Below are 15,231 nucleotides of genomic sequence, written 5' to 3'. Positions count from 1 at the left end.
TTTTTGAATGGTAAGGGAATGGTAGTTACACTCTGTACACTTGCTTATCATGCTTGTTGAAGCTAGCCTGGAAATTCAGTGCTCATACAAGTTCCTATATTCCGTATTTTTTGTTCCTCCAAGTAGAATGTAGAGAAAATTTTATTAAATTCTGAATAATATTTTAGTTCCACCAATGGCAGATTTGCTTCCATAATGGCAGAAGGTAGCCAGGTAACACGAGTTGAATGTAAACATGGAGCTTCTTCACACTGCACTGACTGTGTGCTAAAAGCTGTTTATCGTATTTCCTTGCTGAGTCTGGGCCAGATGATTGATGGTCAATAAAGTCAATAATAACTGCTTGTTAAAAGCACCACAGATTTATCTGTGCCATGTAAGATTTATTAGATTGGATGGAAGTCCAATATTACATTTGATTTTATGTGACTAATGCTCTTGGGATAACATTTCATAGACGTGGGGGTAGGGATGGCACAGCACAAGTGACACCATCTTCTCAAGTTCATGAATTGGTGTGTCTGGGTGATGGCATAAATACCCTCAGTAAGTAGCACATGTATAGTAAAATCAGCCGTTGATTATGTGCGCTGATGAAAAGAAATTAAAGTACAGATGATCAAAACTGGTAGATTATGTTATAAAGTCACTTCCCTTTGGCTTTGGGTGAGTTATAATTATAACTGAATCTGTGTATATCTGACCTTCTGAGCATTTGCTCCTTACAAAATCAAAAAGCCTGTTATGAAGACCTGCCTTAGGTAGAAACTGTTTAATCCCCCACGTTCACATTTACTTCTCTCTGCAACTGGCTTTGTTCAGAGACTAGATAATATCTTAGACTGATATACCACACAGGTCAGAGCAGCACGGCCCTCTCACAGGCTCTTCCTGGAGCATGGCAGACAGTGATAAGTGTTTGGTGTCAAACAGTTGCTTCTTAACATGCAAGCTGCAAGGAAAGTAAGAGTAAAGAGAGGATAAAGAAAAATCTCAGTCAGCTTCAATGAATAAATCAGCAGTAGATGAGGATTAACCATCTATGTGTACTGGCTAATGACAGAAGGTAGTTATTCCCATACCAAAGCACAAGGTTCAGCATTCTACTTCCCAAGATAATTTTTTAAGGAACAGTTTCTCCTTTGATCAGAGCTATTAGGATAAAATGTGCAGTTCTGGTTCTATGCAAGGCTTATGAAAAACCATTTTATTTGGTTGTGCTTTAATCCATTCTTAAACAATAGGCTTTTCCAGGTCACGTATTCCTTTCTATATTTATGGTAAAAGGCAGGTTAGGTCTTTTCCTGAACAGGAATACACAAATTTTGTTTAACCGTCTTGGCAAAAGGTGCAAGAAAAAACTGAAAGTAAACAGAATTAATAACTGCTTACAGGTTTGAATGCATTTTGATGTTTTCCAGGATAGACTTATAAATGTTTTAGATTTACAGAAATATACTTAAAATGCCAAAAAAATATACTTGTTCTTTTATATCATTTCTGCCTATAAATTTTAAGATGATTATTTTGTTAGAAGAGGACAATGAACCCCTGGCTGAGCTGATAGAACCTTTCTGCCTATCTGTCGCTTGCTTGGTTCTGACAAGGCCGAGGTATCCAGCACACTTCCGATGATCTGGTCTATGGAACACTCAACATACTTGTCTCTCCCTTCCCTCTACCCGCTATTTTCCTCTTTAAATTTATTTTGTCACAAGGGGACTTAGGAGACAAATGACTTTTAATTTCTCACTAATTTTCATACATGAGAACTAAAAGATCTCAGTTATGTCACTGAATTTGTAAGCACATAAACCTGTGCTTTGCAGTCATATGTTTCCTGGGATTATCAGAAGGTAGGACAGAAGAGCAGTTCGACACAGGAGCTCTGGAGTTAGCCCGGATTCAAACTCTGGCTCTGTCTCTTACAACCGGTACGACTTTATAACCTTTAAAGTCCCAGTGCCTCAGTTTTCTCAGAGGAAAATATGTGAATTCTGGAGATTAAATGAGAAAGTGGCTAGAAAGGGCTTAGAACAGTGCCTCGCATGTAGTAAGGGCTCAATACATCTTTTTTAAAAAGAATAATTTTTTATTTATTTTATTTTAGGCTGCATTGGGTCTTAGCTGTGGCACGCGGGCTCTTCATTGCGGCGTGCGGGCTTCTCTCTAGTTGCGGCCTGCAGGTTTTCTCTCTCTAGTTGTGGCACGCAGGTTCCAGAGCACGTGGGCTCTGTAGTTTGCGGCACGCAGGCTCTCTAGTCGAGGCGCAAGACCTCAGTAGTTGTGGCACGTGGGCTTAGTTGCCCCGCGGCATGTGGGATCTTAGCTCCCTGACCAGGAACGAACCCATGTCCCCTGCATTGTAAGGCGGATTCTTTACCATGGGACCACCGAGGAAGTCCCAGTGTTCAGTACATTTTTAACAAAAAGTGTGAAATACAGGTTTTCAAGTCTAATTATTACAGTCAGGCTTGTATGAGAAACAAAATATTAGGATATGTTGCTAATCATTAATCTTTTTCATACTGATTATTTTTTCATTAAACAAACCTTTTTAAAACATCTTCTGAGTGCAGAAATGGGGGAAAACAGATATATAAGAAAAGTCTATGACTTTGAGTTATTAGGGTCCAATGGGAGATTCTAAAATATGCAATTATAATACAGTGGGAGGATGTTCAGTGTTAGAACACAAAGATGGGAGCTCTGCGGGGGTTGGTGGGTGGGGCGCACAGAAGGTAGAACAGAGTTTGGGACCACACTGTGAACGGGCAGGGCACTGAAATGACCGGTTCTGTTCCAGACATGCAGATACAAGTGGGAGTTGAAGCCATGGGGTAGATGAGTCTCTAGAGACAGGTGTGTTGAGAACAGAAAAGTCAGTGATGTTTCTTTATTCATGACTAGAAATTCAAGATGAGTTTTCTTGCTCTTTCAGCTTAAAATCAGTCAGTCAAAATGAAGAAAACTCTTTCTACAGTTAAGGAAAAAAAGTGTCTGTAATTAAACCCAGCTGGGGTGGGAGTTCTGCTGGTGCAGGAGAGGCTCTGCTGGAACGCAGAGCTGCACCCAGGTTCCCGGCGGGCATGCTGCTCTGGGGCAAGGCTATTGAGGCTGGCTCCTGTGAGCTGCGCCTGGCAAGCTTAGTGGGGTGATTTGAAGGTCTAGTCTAAGAAAATGGTGGAGGGAGGCCTGGTGGACCGGGAGAGGGCTGGTGGGGAAGCTGGAAGGCCATGAAGGTCAAGAAGGAAGAGGTAACCTAGACAGGCAGGTGGGACTATGGCTGTATCTGCAACGTAAACCAGAAAAGTTAAAAAGATGGCAAAGTCTGGGCCAAACAGAAGTGAAATGACAATTTCCCTGACAATGATGTTAAGTGCATTCTGTGCGGTCTGCTTGGGTTTTTCCTAGTAATCTTACTCTGAGATAGTTCTCAGTTTAAGACAGGGGCCCAGTTTCAGGTTAGGGATAAAACTGCTGTGAGAACACCCCAGGACAGTGGTTTTTGGCTTTGAGATGTTTTGGGGGATGAATTAGACATGCTGTTGACAAAACCTAGATGGTCTCTGATAATCTAGGTTCTCTGCTGGTGGCCATTTTATACTAGCTCCTTTTCCAAGGTTAAAAATTGATCCTGAATGTCAATATGAAAATATTAGGAAGGCTGGGATGTAACAGGAAAAGTACTACAGTACTACTCTTAGCTTTCACACATTGTTCTGCTCTGTTGTTACCAAGAGCAGCACCAGTTTTGACCTTTTAATATTGTCCTTTTGGGCTTCCCTGGTGGTGCAGTGGTTGAGAGTCTGCCTGCCGATGCAGGGGACACGGGTTCGTGCCCCGGTCCAGGAAGATCCCTCATGCCGCGGAGCGGCTGGGCCCGTGAGCCACGGACGCTGAGCCTGCGCGCAAAAATTGTCCTTTTTTGCTTTATAAAAGAATGTTTAAAACAATCTATTTCTATCACAATTTAATGAAAAACTCAATCAAGCCAGTCATTGGGTATCATGTATACAAAGTGTAAAAGCAGTCAGAAGTAGATCAAAGCAGTTATTTTTAATTATATTACATTAGTATTACTGATGTCCAAAATCATTTTTCAGTTGTTTATAATAGAAAGAGAAGCAACATATATTAAATATATGTACATACATACTACAAAATTTATATAATTGCTTTACCTCTTTGTCTTTGACTTTAATATTTAAGGAATAACATAAATTTAACTTTTAATATTTTAGATTTAACATAAGATTTAAGGATAGGCTAATTAGGGACATTTATCAGCAGGGTGGAGTTTTAGAGTAGTCTACTCTGCACACACAAGAAATTAAGAACACTGACCTCCTTACTGACTTATTGGCTAGTCATTGCCTAGAATGATGTCTCCCAAACTTGTGTGGAAGCAAAGAGAGCTTCCACAACCTAAGTGTCCATCCACAGATGAATGGATAAAGAAAATGTGGTATATATATATATACACACACACACCTACACACACACATGCAATGGAATATTATTCAGTCATAAAAAGAAGGAAATCCTGCCATTTGTGGCAATATGGATGGACCTCGAAGGTATTATGCTAAGTAAAGTAAGTCAGACAGAGAAAGACAAATACTGTATGTTCTCACTTTATATGTGGAATCTAAAAAATCTGAACCCAAAGAAGTAGAGAGTAGAATGGTGGTTGCCAGGGGCTGGGGGTGGGGTGGTGGTGGGGGGAAGTGGAGAGATGTTGGCTAAAGGGTACAAATGTCCAGCTATAGGATAAACGTTATGGGGATCTAACATACAGCATGGTGACTATAATTCAAAATGCTGTATTATATACTTGAAAGTTAAAAAAAGAATGATAATTATGCGAGGGGATGGAAGTGTTAACTAATCTTACTGTGGTAATCATTTTACAGTATATACATGTATCAAATCATCATGTTGTACACCTTAAATTTATATATACATCAATAACGTCTCAATAAAGCTAAAAAAAAAGGAAACGAACAAACAGAAAAGAGTTTCCAAAGTCAAATAAGTTTGGAAAATTCTAGGTTGAACCAAGCAGGTTTCTTTGTTTCAGGATCGATCGGTATATGGATATATCAATGCAGAATGTGGATCACCAAGAGCATGTGTAGAGTAGAGAGTCTCAAACTTATTTAATTATGGAAACTTCGAGGGAATACACTTAAAAACTTCCCACCTAGAGAATGGGTCAAAACAACATGTGTGTCTTCAGAAGTTTCTTGCCTTTGAAAACAAACAACATTGATTTTGGGCAGAAGTTTGATTTCAGAACCTCCTTGTCCAGCCTGTTGGTCTTAACCGTAACGTCACCATATATGCCAAGTAATTTAGAATTGGTTAAAAAAAAATCCCTGAGGCTTCTTTGTAAGCAATCTCTCAATAAGAATAGAGACTAGCCAAAAACTAGTGAAGATTACACAGTGGTCAACGAGTAGACAGAGTTAGATTAAATATTATATAATTTCTGCTTCATTGAATCAAAACTGCTTTTTTTGTATTTATGGCATCAGAATGCAGCCTTCCAACTATAGTATTCTAGAGATAATACTTAAAATGAATAAGAATTAGTATCTTCAGATACAAATGTTTATACGTGCTAAATCTCAGTTGAAAGTGACAGAAAACCAATACAAACTAGCCAAAGAGAAAAAGGAGGGGGAGATTTGCTGACTCGCTTAACTGGAAAGGCAGGAGGGGGTAGAAAGGGGTTATGAAGGGTTCTAGGGACTCAACAGTGTTCTCAGAAGTCTCTGTTTCTTACCTCTGTAACTCTGGGGATTGCCTTACTTTCTTCTACTAAGGTAAGAGGAAGAGGAAGAGGCAGGGACACAGACACCTCTGGCTTTTATTCTAGCTGCAACAAGCCCAGAGGAAAGCAATGCTCTTCTGTCCCTGATTCAGTATCTATAAACCTCAGAAGAGGACTCTGATTGGATTGGCTTGCTTCATGTGCTCAGTTTTTGAAATAATCACTTTGGCCAGTGGGATAGGGTGTGACGATTGGTCAGGCCTATGTCACATGCCCTCCCACTTGGCCAGGTAAGGCAGAACACTGGATTGGCAGCCCACCAGAATCACAAGGACTGAGCAGAGGCAGGAATGTGGTGGTATGGGGAAGCACTTAACTAAGTAAGAAGAATACTGCTGTTATGAGACCAAAACATAAACAACACAAAACACTAAACTCTATGGTTGCTATACACTCTTTTCTTCTAACAAATAGATGGAATTACTGAAATGAAACTATATGATTCCCCCCACTCCCAACCCAATCACATACTTTTCAAGAGGCACCTGAAGTTAGTGCAAAATTGTGTTTTGGCACCTTCTGTCCTCCTTCCTTCACTCATACACAAGCCAAGCGAGGGATCACTTTGCTCTTAGGTGGCCACATTTACCATAATATATAATAGCAGTAGGAATAACCACACAAACTGCTTGGTGGTGGAGCATTACTGGGGAGAGGAAGCACTGAGCTATAGCTATCAGTGTTCTCTACCCTTTTCTGTCTTCTTTTTCTTCATCAACTCTGTTGCTCCACTTTTTTTTTTTTATGCGCAGGCTCAGCAGCCATGGCTCACGGGCCTAGCCGCTCCGCGGCATGTGGGATCTTCCCGGACCGGGGCACGAACCCGTGTCCCCTGCATCGGCAGGCAGACTCTCAACCACTGCGCCACCAGAGAAGCCCCTGTTGCTCCACTTTTGAAGCATCTCAAGAAATTAGTGCTGTATTTAAAATGCAGAAGATCCAGGGAGAGCAAAAAGGCTTTCTTCTGCACTCAGAATGGTTTCCTCTTAGACTGTACAAGAGGCGCCGGTCAGTGCCTCCCTGTCCCTGCTGCTCACAAAGGCATTCTGCCCTGGGCTTTCCTCCAGCTGAACAGTGAAACCAGGGGCCAGGTTTGTATCAAGTATCTGTTCATTAGGGCCAGGACTAGGGTGAGGGGAGTAAGGCACTCTCCTTTGATGCAGAATTTAAAAGGGTGCCAAAAAACCTCAGTAGTCAACACTAATATTTTAATGGAATATTTTTAAAAATAAAAATGAATGCCCCAAAATACATGATGAACAGAAGAGCAAAATCTTAAACAAAGATAGGATCAATAGTACTGATTTTCCCTTCAGACTCAGGCTCCAATATGGCTTAGCATGGCACTGTTACTGATCAACATTTAAAATGGTGATATTCTGCTCATCATGGATTTTTTGTATTCATCTTTGTTTTTTAAGATATTGCCTTACAATATTTTTTATCCTGATTACTGAGTTTTTGGTACCCCCTTATGTTTTTCACCCAAGGTGAGTGCCTCACTTGTCTCACCCAAGTCTTCTGCATACACCTCACTAAAGGGGTAGGCTTGTGACCTAGGCAGTCATCGGTAGACCCCTGACTCAAGTTGGGCCAATCACATTCTTTCTCTAAACTTCAAAATGTGGCCTAAGAGACACAGAGACAGTAGTTAGATGAGAGTGGATACTTGAACAGAAATGTCATGCTGCACTGGGGCTGGAGGAGTCATGTCAGGCCTCGTGCAGCCCAAGGAAGCCCATCCAGAGAGAGAAGCAGGCATGAGAGAGTTAGGCATATGCCAGACTGCATTATTTGTTCAAAACGTTCTCTGTCCTCCTCTACAAGGCTCTTCGCGGTGCCTTTCTCTGTTGGAAGAGTGAATTTCCTGTAGCACCGATGTCAGTCTTGGTCACATGGTTTGTTTTAGCCAATGGAATGTAAGCAGAAGAGACATGCAATGTCTGAGTGGAAACTTTAAGTGCTACTGAGTGGTTCTGCTCTACTCCCTTCTCTCTGCCCTAAGGTTGGTGTGTTCCAAACATGCTCTTTCAGCCTAAGTTCAAGAATAAGGAGGATGTGGAGAAGGGCCAGAGCTGACTTTCAGTGGGTATTATTGTAAGAAATTATATGATATTGTTGTAATTCATTGAGAATTTACAAAATTAATTTTTAATTAAAATATTATTTTTTTGTTTTTTAAAACAAAAAAATTGTTTGTTACTGCAGCATAACTTAGTCCAAGCTGACTGATACACAGAAGTGAATTTAATCTCTAGATTTCCAGTTCCAGTCTCCTTGTGAGTTGATTTTATTTCCCATGAAATCCTCTGAGATCCCCTAAGTAGGTTTCTGTTCCTTACTACCAACAACCCCTGATAAAACTGATAAAAAACAATATTATTTAGAAATATTTTTTTCTTAAACATTTATCGTAGAATAGGTTCTAGCCTCCTCTGTGCCAAGGCTAAGTTATACGAATACACACACTTTGAAAGGTGCTTAGGTGAGAGAAGTGCAATTTATTGTACTCATGGTAAGGATAATTTTTGCCTGTGCATTATATTTATTACTCAATGACAGATGGCTATGACAGTTTTCTCTAATTTTATGAAAACTGTGAGTTGATATGAAATTCCAGTTAATAGCATCTTTTCATGGTATATACAGGAAGAACAATTTCTGCTGCTTCAAAAGTGATAATATCTTCAAAACTGAATCATATCAGTTATCATTTTAGCTTTGTAATTGAAAAACAAAATACCTTTGTTTAATATACAAATAAGGGCTTCCCTGGTGGCGCAGTGGTTGAGAGTCCGCCTGCCGATGCAGGGGATGCGGGTTCATGCCCCGGTCCGGGAAGATCCCACATGCCACGGAGCGGCTTAGGCCCGTGAGCCATGGCCGCTGAGCCTGCGTGTCCGGAGCCTGTGCTCCGCAATGGGAGAGGCCACAACAGTGAGAGGCCTGCGTACCGCAAAAAAACAAATAAAACTTTGTGTGTGTCCTTGTTCCTTGGGGTTAATTCAAGTGACTATTCTCTGAGGACGCATGAGGATCTGGCTCACTCTTTTAGGCCACCTTTAAGAGTAGCCTTTGTATGGCACCTTGTGCTCTGTAAGGAGCAAGCAAATTATCCCAAATTGTGGGATGAGATTTTTATGCAGTAACTGTTGACTAGTGAGACAATAACTTCCGTTTTATGCAAAAACTTTCTATTTTGCCAAACTGAAATTAGTAAGTTATAAACATCTAAATTACTTTTTCAAAATATTTTCACAAATATAGTTTTAGGTGCTTTACATCCTGTGTGTAGGAAGCACAGAGAGGTTATAGACTTGCTTAAAATTACCAGCGAGTAAGTGGCAGCATCAGGTCTGGAACCTAGAACCTCATCTAGTTCTTTCTATTTCTGCCTCAGCACAAAGAGGAACAATTGATTCCTCTGTAACATTCTCCTTAATACCTGTAAGAATATTTACAGTGCTCACAGAACGTTCTGATTATACTAAAAGTAAATTTTTAAGAAGTTAAAAACATGAACATATGTTACCTGTTACATTTACCATACAGACATCTAGATTATATTGTATTTACTGCTGATATATATTACATATATTATATGTAATATATAATATATATAATAATATATATAATAATATAATATACGAACACCACTTTGGTTACATTAAATAACACATTTACTACACAAATTTTTGATGAGATGCCACCATACTACAAAGCAGGTATTTTTTCCAGAAGGCTTTGAAGGTGAAACCATAATAACTGATGATTTATTTCAAAATGTTTAACTTGCAAATCTTTGTTTAAAAAAAAGAAGGTAATAGAGAAATAACATTTGAGACAAGATTCAGAATGAATAGTCAGTGTTTAGAGTATAAAGGAAAAGAAAATTCTTGCTCAACAGTACAAACACAAAGGAACGGTTACAAATGTATTACTGATTCAGTGATTGATAAAATACACCAAGAATTCAAGGATAATGTTAGATTTAGAAATACGAATTGCCAAAATTACAAAGTAATAATAGTGTTTCCAATTGCCTATATGAAAATGTCTACAAAATCTTTTTTTGTGTGAGTAGCAATTCTTTATACCAACCCAAGTTTGATAAGGAATAGAGCAAGTGCTGATACTAAATAAAAAGTGTCACCAGATATTTGCCCTATAAGGCCACTTCCTGCATTATTTTGCATGGATTTTGAAGGCCATCTATATCTGAAACGTATTTTAATTTAGTCAATTGACGACTAATGAATTTCAACTAGTTGTTTTTAATACCATTTAAAAGATAAACTTCAGCCATTTTGTCTTAAATGTGTAAGATGATGACTTTCTGAGGGAAACAGTTATTTACAGGATTTTCTTTATCACTGGAAATGACCAAATATTAATGAAAACTTTCAGGTCTGGTGATAACTTGTGTGGATAACTAACTGCCCAACTTTGGGAGAACTACTTAGTGTAATTCTTTGCTCTCCTATGTTTTGAAGGACATAGAAATTCTGGCCCATAAGCTTTTTGTGAGGATGGAAGATAAATAGACATAGGAGAAAATCGCACATTATCACATTACCTTATTAAGGAGATAAGGTGGGGGAATAATGTTTGTTGTTCATCTAACAGATGATAAATGAATGTTAAAATCTGTCATCCTTCTGGCTTATATTTATTGGCAGTTTAATAATCTTGATATTGACTGAACAAAAATATAACTATTTACTCTTTTGAAAAAATGTGCAAAAGATCAGAGAAGAAATGGTCTTTTTAAAAAATGAACCAATATTCCCTTCCTAGCCTACTTATGTCATGTCTGAAGGGCTTTACATTATTCTTTTTTAGCAGACATCCAAATTTCAACCCTGTCCACACCACAGTGTCTACTCACAATGTCCATTACCGATAAAACAAATGGTTTAACATTTCAAATCTACACAGGGCTTGGCAGAGATTTAAAGGCTGCCTTTGGTCTTAATGGATAAAGTACAGGCTCTTCTTCACAGAAGAATAATGCAGTGGTTTGACCATCCTAATTAGCATGTGCCTCTAAGTTCTTTTTCCAGACAGGTGATTAGTTTCTTAGTTCCAAGGAGAGTTTTGTAGGGCAATTTAACATAGGCTATAGTTAGAAGCTTAAGAGTGAAATCATAATATGAAGAAAAAATTGGCCATGAACTAAAGTTCTGAAAACTTTCAAAATTACACATCATTTAAACAAACTGAAGTGTTTAAAAAATAGTGGCATGTACCTAGGAGGGGAGCTCAAATTTGTGCTGAATTAAGTCTCTCCATCAGTACTAATACAGTTTAATAGACTATATGTGAGAACATAAATGACTGTAAACATGGATCCCATTCAGTATTGAGTTGAGCTCCCTGATTGCTGAATATGGTGATGTTTTATTTTATTTTATTTTATCTTTTCTTGCTGCAAATAAAATATCAGTGTTCCCCTCCTTAACCCCAAGGCCTCTCTCAAAGGCTAGCCTTTCTGGTCTCCAAGGAATGCCAGGAAACCCTGAGTGGGGCAGAGCTGATGCCTGAACACCATCTCTACTGCCCTGCCTCATCCTGGGGCTTGCAACTCAATGATGTGAAGAAAACCTCCCTACAAGAGTTCTGAACCCCTGCCTTGCCCTTTGCACACCCAACTAAGTCGATTATTTAAAAAGTAAAAGTCCAATCCATGTACATCTCCTCAAGAGTGGTTCCCTTCCTTCTAAGCAGTGTGGGCAATAACATTATAAAGATCTCTTTCCTCACGAAGTTTATTTTGTGTGTGTATGTTGGGGGGGGGCAATAGATAAATACAAAAGTAACATGATAGTTAAAATATATAGCATCCCAGTTAGTGGTAAGTACTACTGAGGAAAATAAAGCGGGGAGGGAACCAAGGGGTTCAGAAAGGTCTCACTGCAAGCGTGACATCTCAGTAATGATCTGAAGGAGGCAAGAGAGTGAACTGTTCAGATGCAGGCTGAAGGAACATCAAATGCAAAGGCCCCGGGTTCAGAAGGGGCCTGGTGTTGGTGGAGGAACAGCAAGAGGGACTGCGTGGCTGAAGCAGAGGGAATGGGAGGAAATGAGGGCGATGAGGCCAAGTGGGAACAGGTCACGTGAGGTCCTGGTGGACTACCCTAAGGACCGTCTAAGAAACGCGGGGGGCAATTGGAGGATTTTGAACAGAGGAGTGGCATCACCTAACAAGTCGTTAAAGGCCCTGTTCTGGAGGCTAGCTTTGGCGGAGGTACCATCAAATGACATCAGAAAGATAAATTTGGTAACAGGTGTCCCCAAATTTTCACAGACAACTACTGACTGTGAGGAAAAGGGTTGGACTCTGGACAAATGGGTGTGTGGGTGATCGATAGGAGGGGGTTACCCTGGGAGACTGGGAGATGCACCTGCCTAGCTTTCAGGCCGCGACCGCGCAGAAACCTCCAGTCCTGCTACTCCAGCCTAGATCCCCTCCGCGAGGGTCAGGGCCGCAGCCTTCAGGCCGTGTTGCCATGGCGACTACAGGATTTTTCTTTTTTCTTTTTTTTTTTCTCCACCCCACTCCACATTCGCACACCTCTGTGCGCAAAGCACCCGGACCCGCATCCTTACCGCGCTGCCACTGGGCTTGGGCCAGCGCCGACTTATCAGCATTCAGCTCGCGGCGTGTTCCCCGCCCCCTCTGCGAATCCAGGCTCCAGCCTATCCAGCAGCTCCAGCACCCAGCGGTTCGCGCCGCCCAGCCGCGCCCACCTCCTCCCCGGGGACCACGGCCGGAGCCCCACAATCGGCTTTGCCCTGGAGCTTCCCTGGCGGCCCTGAGCACAGTCGCGGATCGGCCCAGCTACTCATCGCCTTCCCGCACGCTGGTGGCCGCCGAGAGCTGCACGTCCGCGGCGGGGAGGGGGCGCCCTAAGGCTGGCTCGCAGGCTGCGTGCACCGGGAGACCCGCTCTACGCATCCCCGAAACAACTCTCTGGAGAGGTTCAACTCTCTGGAGAGGTTCAACTCCCCTGTGCGCCGTTTACGGTCCCCTGCGCTTCCTGCAATGCACCAGACGGGGGAAGCAGATATTGGAGGCACCTGCATTGCGCCCCAGTTGGGAGGCTCTGTGCGTAGAAGAGGGGGACCGTCTGCTGCAAAACCGGAGGATCGGAGGCGCGGGGAGTTAGGGGTGGGTTTTCTTAGGACTCACCTTGTGCAGTTTCCACATGGCTCCCAGAGCCTTGACTTCGTGGCTGGAGTGTTTGCCTTCCTCCAAGCACTGGTAGCACACGGGCATCTTGCACTGCACGCAGTACATGCTGTGGTTCTCCAGCTCGTGGTCTGTGCAGGTGGAGACCTTTCTCGGGCTCAGCCGCCGGCTCACGCGGCCCTGGGCCGGGGGCACCAGGCGGTGCTTGGCTAGGGGCCCCCGGGGCGGGTGGCAGCGCAGGCGGCACGGATCACAGTAGAAGACATCGCACTGTTCGCACATGACGGTGGCCTCCTTGGGTGCCTTCTCGCAAAGCTGGCACTTAAGGGCCGCCGCTTTGCTCTGCTGGTAGCGGTCAATTACCCCTTCCAGGACGCGGTTCTTGGGGAAGCCGCGGAGACCCCGGTCATCCAGGATGAGGCTGCGGTGGCACTGGGGGCAGGTGATACAGGAGTTGCGGGGCACCGAGGCCAAGGCCGGTGACAGGTGTGTGGCCGGTGGCGGCATAGCCGGGGGGAACACACGTACGCCGTTGGGGGACTTCTGGCACGGGGTAGTGGGGGCGCTGGCGAACCCCCCGTAGGAGCCATAGCCGCTGTCCGCCTCGCTGTACAGGCTCATCTTGTCAAGGTCCAGATAGTCATAGTCGGAGACCCCGGAGCCCGAGGCCCGTCGGCTCTGGGGCGACTCCGACTCCGGGGTCTGCACCAGGATGTTGCGGGCGCACGCCTGACATATATTATGAGAGCAGGGCAGGATGATGGGCTCCCGATAGAAGGAGCCGCACACGGGGCATTTTAACTCTTCTTCCATCTCTTCCATGGGGACCTTGCTGGGAGCGAAGCAGCGGCGGCTGCAACTGGATCCTGAACTGACGAGGTGGCCGGCCGGCCTGTCGTGTCCAGCACCTTGGCCAGCAGCGGCGGCGGTGGCGTTGGCAGTGGCGCCTTCCCGCGTCGCTTAGGCGCCGACTCCCTGTGAGGCGCTCTCTCTGTGAGCCACCGAACCGCGGCGCCGAGCGCCAACCCGGGACCGCCCCTCCTTCCCCTCTAGTCCCGCCCCAGCCTGTAAGCAGCGGCTTATTGGACGGCGGGCGAGAGAGCAAAGCTCTCATTGGCCACACGCCCCGTCCTTCTCCTCTCCTCCGCAGGCCACGGGGGGTTTGGTGGAGGATTCTGAGGATGAGGGGAGGCTTCGTTTCGGGCTGCATAATCTCGGGAGGGGGCCGGCGTGCGGGGGCGAGGGCACCGGGAAGGAGGGATTAGGCGGGATGACTCATCCCTCGCCCCGCTTCCTTCCGACCTCCGGCTCAGTCGCCCAAGAGCGGGGCGTGAGAAACCCCTCCGCGCTGCGAGGGGGCTGGCAGAGGGGCTGGTGCCTGTCGCCGGCGTCTGCGTTTGGCTTGCAGCTGTAGTCTCCGCTCCGATCTCCGCTCGCCAGTGCTGCGCCGCGCGGGAGACCCCCACCTTCTTCCGCTGCTGGCGCCTCACCCAGGCCTAGGTTTCTGTACCCGAGCCGGGCCATTCTCCCGCTCAGGAATCCGCGGAAGCCGGCCCCTGCGCTCCTGCATCCCGGGGGTCTGACGGCGCAGGCCTGGCAAGAGCCTTGTTGCTTCTTTTTCTCCCTGTTCCTGGTGTCTAAAAGGGGATTGACAGTATCGATTTCCTAGTGTTGCTGTGAGATTTAAACTACGCGACCCACGTAAAGGCTCAATATATTAGTTAAAATCTATGCCCCCTTCATTTCACGCTTTCAATTCAGGCTTGGCCCAGAGGCTTCTTACCTTGCGGTGTGAACGTGTCTCTATATCCCCTCTTCATGTAAAAGAGCTTCTGTCCCCTCCTCAGTCCTCCTCCCCCCAAAGCTGTCCTCTCACCGGGGCTCTCAGCACCTGGCTGAGCTTTCACAAGGCCAGCAGAACCTTTGGTTCAGTTGAGGCAGGAATGGGTAGCTTATCTCTGAGTGCCCATAGTTTAGTAAACTAGCTCTGTAGATGAATCACTGTGTCACTGTCGAGTCTCAGTGTGTGACTCCAAATAGCTTTATTCAATGTTATGTGGCCCAAGCATCTACCACAGCTTGCAGAATGATGGATTCTTTCTGTTTCTTCTAGTGAAGTGCGAGAGGTGATGGTGATGGTGGGGGCCTAGTTCTAGTGTTAGTCCTCATATATTAAGCTCCATTCTTCTCCCTCTCCCCA

The 15,231-nt window shown here is 44.1% G+C and overlaps 1 protein-coding gene across 24 annotated transcripts in view; it reads right to left on the bottom strand.

The window, feature by feature from the left end:
• The window catches only part of TRIM9 (tripartite motif containing 9), a gene marked incomplete at both ends in the record, with an annotated part of 110,278 nt that extends 96,261 nt beyond the window's left edge, over positions 1-14,017 (bottom strand). For 22 of the 24 annotated variants that reach the window (XM_082648356.1, XM_082648376.1, XM_082648373.1 and 19 more), the window contains one exon: positions 13,032-13,853. In XM_082648356.1, the coding sequence (XP_082504482.1) occupies positions 13,032-13,853 (822 nt within the window). Of the gene's footprint in view, positions 1-13,031 lie in introns of all 24 variants that reach the window. The other 2 variants (XM_082648365.1, XM_082648370.1) reach the window with 2 other exon arrangements.
• Between the last annotated feature and the right edge of the window lie 1,214 nt (positions 14,018-15,231).

This window comes from Grampus griseus (assembly GCF_964374135.1).
Source record: "Grampus griseus genome assembly, chromosome: 2".
NCBI lineage: Eukaryota > Metazoa > Chordata > Mammalia > Artiodactyla > Delphinidae > Grampus > Grampus griseus.
This window is presented reverse-complemented; position numbering and strand designations above follow the sequence as displayed.